General features: G+C 49.4%; 1 protein-coding gene across 7 annotated transcripts in view; it reads left to right on the top strand.

Moving 5' to 3' along the window:
- The window catches only part of myo18ab (myosin XVIIIA b), a 121025-nt gene that overhangs the window by 97993 nt on the left and 13263 nt on the right, over window positions 1-9769 (top strand). For all 7 annotated transcript variants that reach the window (XM_062553165.1, XM_062553164.1, XM_062553163.1 and 4 more), the window contains 6 exons: window positions 619-723; window positions 1313-1459; window positions 1802-1915; window positions 4735-4851; window positions 6447-6530; window positions 8594-8731. In XM_062553165.1, coding sequence (XP_062409149.1) covers window positions 619-723; window positions 1313-1459; window positions 1802-1915; window positions 4735-4851; window positions 6447-6530; window positions 8594-8731 — 705 coding nt within the window. The remainder of the gene's footprint in view (window positions 1-618; window positions 724-1312; window positions 1460-1801; window positions 1916-4734; window positions 4852-6446; window positions 6531-8593; window positions 8732-9769) is intronic.

The following is a 9769-nucleotide window of genomic DNA, read 5'->3' as shown; positions in this document are numbered from 1 at the left end:
GGTGCTCATGGCAACCCAAACGCGGTGTCCTTCTAACAGGTTGAGTGGTCCGAGGGGGCCTTCGGCTGATTGTATAATTCCGTGCCCCTCCACGGCGTGAAAAGCTCTCCGAACTTAAAGACCTCCAAACGGCTCAGTTAACTGTTTGAGTCATGGTGCTTAGTCGTATGAAATTGTAGTGCTTGGTGGAGTTCTCAGATTTGTGTGTGTGTGTGTGTGTGTGTGTGTGTGTGTGTGTGTGTGTGTGTGTGTGTGTGTGTGTGTGTGTGTGTGTGTGTGTGTGTGTGTGTGTGTGTGTGTGTGTGTGTGTGTGTGTGTGTGTGTGTGTGTGTGTGTGTGTGTGTGTGTGTGTGTGTGTGTGGCGATTAAGGCTTTAAGCTGCGTGTGGCAGTAAAGCATTCAAGAAAGTGAAGTAGATAATAATGTGTATTTCCAGCATGTGACGCGTGAGTGTGTGTGTGTGTGTGTGTGTGTGTGTGTGTGTGTCTTTATGTGGTGTGTTGAATATTCAACTCTGGGTTTGTCTCTGAGTTAATCATCCAAATAAAGCAGTTGTGGTATGTGTTTTTGCAGTGTTCTGAACTGTGTGGGTGTGTGTGTGTGCGTGTGTGTCTGCAGCTGAAGCAGATGGAGGTGCAGCTGGAGGAGGAGTACGATGACAAGCAGAAGGTGCTCCGCGAGAGGAGAGAGCTGGAATCCAAGCTGCTAGCCGCCCAGGACCAGGTACCTCCTCTGACCACTGCACACCCTGACACACACAGACACCAGGGCTGAGCAGAGGAAGCCGCATACATAGTTATGGTTTATAACCTCCAGCTGCACTCTAGGGCTGTTTTGCCACATCTGCTCACCTCTAGCTGAGAACGCTACGCTTTGATATGTGCATTCTTCTACAGTAATTCACCAGAGACACTGACTTACTGTAATTTACATGGACTTACAGTAAGTTAGGCAACAACAGGATCCAAAAACAGCTTCATGGACTTCAGACTTTATTAGCTTTGTCAAAATGTGCTATTTATGTGGAGTGGAAACCAGCAGAAAGTTCACGATTTAGCCGTGCATTTAGATCCATGTGCTTTCACCTGCATCAAAGAGTCAGACTGGTGTAGATCACTTGCATATTCATGGCATAGCTGGAAGTCTTTTGAACTCTAATACAGAGACAGAACACACACGTCCATGCAATGTTGGGAGTATGACCCCCCTTACTCTCTTACAGTGAATAAAGCAGTGTTGTGTGTGTCTGGATATCTTGTGTGTGTGTGTGTGTGTGTGTGTGTGTGTTTGTGTGTGTGTGGTTGACCCACAGGTGAGTGTCCGAGACGTGGAGACAGAGAAACGCCTGAGGAAGGACCTGAAGCGCACCAAAGCCCTGCTGGCCGACGCCCAGATCATGCTGGACCACCTAAAGAACAACGCCCCCAGCAAGAGGGAGATCGCCCAGCTCAAGAACCAGGTCTGGACCTCCTCCTCCTCCACCACCACCACCACACCAGCAGATATAGCCATGCACATCATCGGTCATTCAGATACCCACCGAGACAGTGGAGTGGACGATTGACATGTTTAATTCACTGTGTGGTGTGAAGTGTTTTGAGAGGGAGCAGAGTCTAATGCAGTCAGATAGCAGACCTGTGAGAGAGTGTTGTTCCATTGTGTGGTTCTGCATTCCTGACTCTCCTCTGAGTCACTGTGTGCAGCTCTGCAGTGGAGAGGGTTTGTACTGTACAGTGGAGGAGGAGTCTTTGCTTCCCCCAGCTTTGCCCCTGATGCGCTGCCTGTTTTCTGCATGTGACAGCTGGAGGAGTCGGAGTTCACGGGCGCAGCCGCAGTCAAGGCCCGCAAGGCTATGGAGGTGGAGATCGAAGACCTGCACGTCCAGATGGATGACATCTCCAAAACCAAGCTCGCCGTAAGTGACCCGCCGCGCTGCCCCCCCCCCTTCACCCCATTGCACCAGTCACAAAGTCGCAGAGTCCGAGGCGTTAAACCGAGACAGCGTCCTCAAAATGGTCGTCATAGTTTTTTAGCTTGGCTCCGTGGACACCCGTAGTTTTGTCCACCGGTTACCAAGGTGCTACTGAGAGAGGGGCAATTCCACCGTCATCGCCCCGGGTTACCGTGACTCCTCCGCTCCATGTCGGCATCACGCTCCGCCACGCTGCCGTTTCAATTATTGACCGACCAAGAGGAGAAATGATTTCCGCCCGTGATGGCATGTTTCCGAATCCATCTCTAATTTGAACAAGACGTATCACCTTGAAATGCATTAGGGTTTAATAATGCTGTCACTGGCTGAATATTATCAGAGACGCAGGAAAAGGAATGGGTGAGGGATGGGGGAGGGGGGGGGGGGCTGAAGTAATTAAGTTTGTGCAAAGAGGAATAGTATAAACAGATATCAGGATGGAAAGAGTGAGAGATGGATGGATGGGCGGAGAGATGGCGAGCAGACTGTGTGTGTGTGCTTGTGTGTGTGTGTACAGTATGTGTGTGTGTGTGTGTGTGTGTGTGTGTGTCAGGATGCCGTTTCTGCTCTGCCACTTTTTGTTTGCCGCATTTCCCGCTTCTGTGACGCTGAAATCTCTCTGACAACCGGCACACGCCACAGATTTGCATATATCGAATCAAACGTGTAAATTTGTATACAGCTCTGGCCCCCAACCCCCCCGCCCACATCCCACACTTCTGCATGCGTGCTCTTCAGCCTTCCCCCCAGCCGTGGGATAAAAAAAAAGATGGCTGATGCGCTAATGTTATGCAGCGTGGGAGAGCCGTTGCCAGAGGACCAGAGAATAGGCACGAATATTACATTTGACAATGAAATCCGATTGAATTTTGAGTGCTAATTTTCGAGCTCGGCGCCGCAAAGTGTCTCTATTGACGTGCGGGCCGAGCCCACGTGCTACAACCGCTCCATTCTAATTCGTTTTATTGACTGAATAACTCAGAGGCAAATGGCCTCTTCTTTTTTTCCTCCGAAAGTTCTCCAACAATGTGCGCAGTGGCTGATTGCAGTGTCACTTGAGGGACAGGAAAATAGGGAATAACTGGGAGAGGAGAAGGAATGATGAGACAGGAGGTGGGTGTTTTTAGAAGTGGAAGTGCAGAGCTACAATTTGTTTGTTGGGCTGTTTGATGGCGTGTGTAGACAGTGAAAGTGTGTTTGATTGAGGCGTTATGGTGTTTCAGCAGTGTATTTATAGCTGAAGAGATGAGAGGAGGGGAGCAGAGACTACTGTGTCTCCCCATCGTCTTGTCTGCAGTGAGCAAGGTCCCCCCTGTAATTGCTTTTTGGTGTTGGTGTGTGTTTGTGTAAACGTGTGTTTGCTTTTTGGTGTTGGTGTGTGTTTGTGTAAACGTGTGTTTGCTTTTGACAGCTCCTCTTTTCATTCTAATCGTGGACACCATCTTTTCCCCGACACCTTGAAATTGTTATCTACACACACATAATGCTGTAAGCCCTGTTTGGCCACAGACTGAGGGCTGGTGTCTCTTACTGAGTTCTATCACTGATGACGGTTCCATCTAAACACTTACGCCAGTCGGGACAGAAAACAAACTCTCCTCAGGATCGGAAAATGTTTTGTTTTGAAACTGCTAATAAGCAGTAATGACTGACGGAATTAAACACTCAAACAAACTAATGAACCCGCGTCTCCTTCCATAAATCACGCCGGCCTTGTCCGGCGGACTCCATTTTGGCAGCAAAAAAAAGAAAGAAGCCAACGGCTCTGGTCCATTATGCGCGTCCTGCTGTGTGTATCCAGCGCGTTAATAAGATGGATGTCACCGTGACGGTCGGTGTGAGGAGGACATTTCATTTTCCCCGCGTCACATGCTAATAGTCTCATTAGCTTCCTTCTTCTCTGATATTCAGAGCTCTTTTTTTTTGTTCTCCTCGGTCTCTTAATAATGCGCGCCGGCTCTTCGGAGACGCCCGTTTCTCGCTATTGTCGAGGTAATTACGGAGGTAGAGTACTACTACACCTCCGATAGTCCCTCAAGAAGACGGCAGGGGGAAACAGGATGCTAGCGCGCCGAGGTAATTTTCCTTTGTGCTTCGGCTGCTTTGGCCAATGCTAATCACAGGGATTAGGTGTGGGAGGGCCACAGTGACATAAGGCTTTGAGAACGAGGGAGAGAGAGAACATGTGTGAGAGAGAGAGAGCTAGAGAGAGAGAGAGAGAGATAGGGTGAAAGAGAGGGAAAGTCTTTGAGAGAGAGTGTGTGAGAGAGAGAGAGAGTGAGGGTGAAAGAGAGGGAATGTCTGAGAGAGAGAGAGAGAGAAAAAGGGAAGGAGAAATGAGGTGAGAGAGAGACGGAGCCGAGCAAAGAGAGTGAACAAGGGAATGAAATCGATTGAATTCTACCCGGGAGGACAGCCATTTATCCATAAACGCATCCCTTTTTTGTGTGAACTAAAAGTTCCCCCCCAAACTGAATGCCATCCTCATCTTCTACAATGCCACAATTTGTTCCTCCTCCAAGTCCCGTTCGATTTCTGCCATCATCTGTTGTGTGTCTATACTGTATGTGCTGTTTGTCTCTCTCTCCTTCCTTTCCCTCTCTCCTGGTCTGTTCATTCTTACTTTGGTCTCTCTCGCTCACTCTCTTTCTCTCTCTCTTTCTCCTCCTCATGTCCCTTTGTTCTCTCCCTTCCTCCCTTCTCTCTGCTGCCTATCTAACTTCTTTCTCTCTCTCTGTCTCTGTGTGTGTGTGTGTGTGTAGCTGGAGGAGCAGTTGAGTCGTGTGCAGCGGGAGAAGAACGACCTGCAGTCTCGCATGGAGGAGGACCAGGAGGACCTCAACGACCTCATGAAGAAGCACAAGGCTGCCGTGGCACAGGTGCGCCACACACACACACACACACACACACACACACACACACACACACACACACACACACACACACACACACACACACACAGTGTACTTCAGCCCTTCTACCTTTCTTTGCTTAGCACATGCACACACACATGCACACATGCCCACACACACGCACCCCCACACACACATATGCTGGCCCTGAGCTGCCTGCACAGTCCCTTTTCTCTCCCCCTTCATCTGTCTTTCTTCTGTGAATCATTTGTTTATTTATTTACCTCCTCATCTATCCTTCATCTCTCCCTCTGTTTATTTATTTCCATACATTTCACAGGTTCATTTCCATGATTTAAATTTGTAGAGCGTCTCTCTCTCTCTCTCTCTCCCCCTCTCTCTCTCTCTCTCTCTCTCTCTCTCTCTCTCTCTCTCTCTCTCTCTCTCTCTCTCTCTCTCTTTCTCTCTCTCGTGACTACTCCATTTTCACTCTCCCAGAGGTCAGCTTTTATCAGGCTCAACAAGCCCAGCTTGACATTGTTCTCACGCAAAAGGAACGACCCAGACGGGCCGGCACTATTTTTGGAACGGAGGATTTAATTTTTGAAGTGGTCTTTGGAATAGCTCCCATTTCTCTTTCTCTCTGTCTCTCCTTTGTCTTTCTCTGTCTCTGCCCCCACTCCCTCTCTCTCTCTCTCTCTCTCTCTCTCTCTCTCTCTCTCTCTCTCTCTCTCTCTCTCTCTCTCTCTCTCTCTCTCGCTCACTCTCTAAAATGCCTCTCTTTATAAAGGGGGATTTGTTCTCACGAGTTTGAAGGTGTCATTGAAAGCATTTGTGAAATCTGTGTGTGTGTGTGTGTGTGTGTGTGTGTGTGTGTGTGTGTGTGTGTGTGTGTGTGTGTGTGTGTGTGTGTGTGTGTGTGTGTGTGTGTGTGTGTGTGTGTGTGTGTGTGTGTGTGTGTGTGTGTGTGTGTGTGTGTGTGTGTGTGTGTGTGTGTGTGTGTGTGTGTGTGTGTGTGTGTTGTGTTGATTGCCATCGCCCATAAATTGAGGCTCCAAAGCGAGCTTTGACAGTGACAGAGTGTTGAGTGATGGGCCTGCACTGAGACTTAATGAAAATATCTCCCCTAATGTAGAACAGCCCTTTCCTCTGGGTAGATGAGATCGATTGATTGGTTTTGGTACAGAACAGATGCTTGATCGCAGTGCATAAGTCACACTCACGCTGCACACTGATCAGTGTTTTTTGGTATTTTTGTGACATCCTTAAAAGTCACAGTGCTCTATCCAATTGCATATGAGATCTTAACCTACCCAGCATGACCTTGACGTTGGTTGAGCTTTTGGCTCACAGTCAAGTCTTTTGTCCAACAATTTGTCTTATGTACTTCAATTGACACCTTCAAAGTTGTAACTCGTTGCTATGAAATTGTTTCCATCATAAAGACATTACTTTAAGGTAGAATATGAAATCTTACCTGTTTTTCATATTGTATGATAGCCTATTGTATGTTTCTATGACTGTGTTTATTTTTTATTTTTTTCCATTTAATTGTGTGGTAAAGCTGCTGTGTGTTGATGTGTTTGTGTGTTGACGTTGCTGTGTCCTGTTGTGTGTGTTAGTCCTCTCAGCACCTGGCCCAGATCACGGACCTGCAGGCCCAGCTGGAGGAGGCGCTGAAGGAGAAACAGGACGTCCAGGAGAAGGTAAGACCAGCACCCACACGATCACCCTGACCAGCACCCAGCACCGGTCACCCTGACCAGCGCCCACACGGTCACCCTGACCAGCGCCCACACGATCACCCAGACCAGCAGCTGGGGTTATTATGGCAACACTGTGGTCAAATATGTCACTTTTCACCTCAAAAGTTGGAATTCATTTGAGTTTGTCATGTGCTGTTTGCCTGTCATGAGTGAATGACATCAACATTGCATGGTCTGTCTCGTGGCTTGTGCTCTGAATAGGGCTTTAGAGTGCCAGAAGTGTCAGTGACCACTGATGCATAGAGCCAGCAAAATATGGGAGACTCTCTCCGTCTCCATGGTGCTTTGGATAGCATGATGATCTCAGAGTCTTCACAAAGGACTGGGGTCTCTGACCCTGTATACAGTGCCCACTCCATCCATCTGCCTCCTTGCCCTTTTATGGTGCATTACGACTAGCACATTGCAGTTCATATTCTAGACGGCTGTGAACTGCTCCTAGTGCAGTCCATGTGGTGGTTTTGATGGTTTTGATTGGAGAGGAGCAGTCGGAGGCAGACTTAGGATCTCTCTCTCCGTTTCTTCCATCTGTGTTCTCCTCCTCCTCCTCCTCCTCCTCTCGCTCGCATTGATGGCAAAGTGTGCCAATCCACCGATAGCCATCTGAGCCATCAGAGCGTGGCGGCACTTATCCCACCCTCAGCCACCACTCGCCGCTAATCTGGACCACTTTGTAAGACTAGCTTTTTCCCCGGGCTGCAGGGCCCTTGTTGGAGTCTGTGTGTTGAGCCCTTTTATAGTACTCTTCTCGCCAACCGCAGACCTCAGGTCAGATCGCAAACAGCAAGCAAGCACATTTCTGAAGAGTTGGGGGCATTTGTTCGGTTGCCAACCACTCCATGCTCCACTAACTGCCTTAAATAAACCTCGCGCTGGAGGAAGATAATAACCAGTCGGGTTTGCACTCTCAATCCAGATGATATGCTTTTCTCGGCCGGCTGTTTTGGAAATAAATAGTCCCCAAAGCTCTCACAAAGTCAATATTGAGGGTGCCATTCTTTCACACCAAATACTTCCGACCGTCTTTTGCAATGTGTGAAATTGCGCGTGGGGAGGCAGAGAAATGGCACAGCGCTGTTCGGAGGCTGCCAGCGTGCCCGGAGTGGTGCTCTGAGACGCCCGGCGTTGATGTCCTCGGACGGACCGCGTTCTGAGCCATCAGTGGAGAGCCATTTTGATGTGGAGAAGCAGGATGAAGTGGAGTGGATTTAAGAGTCTGAGGCTACGCCCTCTCTCTCTCTCTCCCTCTCTCTCTCTCCCTCTCCCTCCCTCCCTCTCTTTCTCTCTCTCTCTCCCTCTCTCTCTCTCTCCCCCTCTCTCTTTCCCTCTCTCTCTCCCCCTCTCCCTCTCTCTCTCCCTCTCCCTCTCCCTCCCTCCCTCTCTTTCTCTCTCTCTCTCTCCCTCTCTCTCTCTCTCTCTCTCCCCCTCTCTCTTTCCCTCTCTCTCTCTCTCCCTCTCCCTCCCTCTCTCTCTCTCTCTCTCTCTCTCTGGTGCTCATAAAGAGGATGGGGGGATTTCTTTCATCTCTCTCACTGAAGACAAGAGGGTGCCACAGGGGAGCACTACCCTCTTTACAGGGAGTCCTCACCAATATAATTATGATGTGGATGTGTGTGTGTGTGTGTGTGTGTGTGTGTAGGTCTTAGAGAAGATGTGCATGTTAAGACTTAATTGTGCGTGTGTGTGTGTGTGTGTGTGTGTATACGCGCACGTGTGTGCATGTGTGGGTGTTTGTTTTTCTTCATGTGTGTAAAGATGTGTATGCTAACAATGATTTGTGTATACTGTATGTGGTGGGCATCATGTAGGTGAGGATGGATGTCTGTGTGTGTGTGTGTGTGTGTGTGTGTGTTCACTTAATGTGTGAGTTCCTGTATGTGTGCTGGTCTTGTATGAAGGTCAGGGTCACTGTGTATTGAGTGTTGAGTGCAGCAGTGTAGCGCTCACCCACCCCCTCTCTCTCTCTGCTCCGCTCCGCTCCTCTCCTCTCCTCCCCTCCCCAGCTCCAGTCTCTGCAGAGCCAGCTGGAGTTCCAGGAGCAGTCCATGGTGGAGAAGTCGATGGTCAGCCGGCAGGAGGCCAAGATCCGCGAGATCGAGACCAAGCTGGAGTTCGAGAAGACGCAGGTCAAACGCCTGGAGGTGAGAGCCTGGCTGCGGTGGGCGGTAGTAGGGGGGGGGTTGGTTAGCTCCAACAGCACAGGGGTCCTGGGGTCAGCCTGCTGAACATGCACTGTGTAGGCATGCATACACCCACCAGCAGACCCTAATGGGACCACCAGCACCACCACTATTTATGAACAATATGTTCACTTTTCAGTCTGACTGACTTAGAATGGCCTCCGCCAGACTTCCCCTGGTGCTGTGCATGTTCCAGCAGGTGTGCCGTTTTGATGAAGGTGTTTAGGTGAAGGTGATGAAAGTGCAGACAGCGAGGCATCGGGGGTTCAGCTCTTTATTTTTCTCCCTCACCTTCCGTCGTCCTATCCAATAGTAATACTGCGTTCATATTCTGACATATGTCGTGTAATTTGGGATTCAATTTCGCTGGGATTACTTTGCCATATCGGCTGTGACAAAATGCGGGATATCGTTCAGGATTGTATAGGAAGCATAATTACAAAAAAAAAGCTTAGTGTGAAATGCCTAGCCATGCGTCCTCTCTCTCTCTCTCTTTCTTTCTCACTCACACACACACACACACACACACACACACACACACACACCTCACACTCTCTCTCACTTTCTCTCACAAACACACACGACTCACACTCACACCACACACACACACACACACACACCTCACACTCACTCTCTCACAAACACACACACTCACACTCACACCACACACACACACACACACACACACACACACACACACACACACACACACACACACACACACACACATTCTCTCTGGCTGCTGTAGCTCGGTGAAACTAGTATGGATGAGCACCCAGCAGCCCTGCCCCCCACCCCCCCACCCCTTCTCTCCTCGGCCCTGTCAGGAGCACAAAAGGCCCCAATCGAGCTGGATTACAGCTCCCCTTCTGCTCGCATTAGAGCAGCCCAGCGGACACCGGCGTGGCAGAATGAGACGTTAGCCTTAGCGGATCTGAGCGGGAGAGAAGTAAAGTGAAGACTTTACTTTTAGCCCTGGAGCCACATAGGGCTGAATGC

This window comes from Sardina pilchardus, chromosome 13 (genome assembly GCF_963854185.1).
Source record: "Sardina pilchardus chromosome 13, fSarPil1.1, whole genome shotgun sequence".
Taxonomy (NCBI): Eukaryota; Metazoa; Chordata; class Actinopteri; order Clupeiformes; family Clupeidae; genus Sardina; species Sardina pilchardus.
The sequence above is the reverse complement of the archived record's forward strand: the minus strand, read 5'-3'. Positions and strand labels throughout refer to the sequence as shown.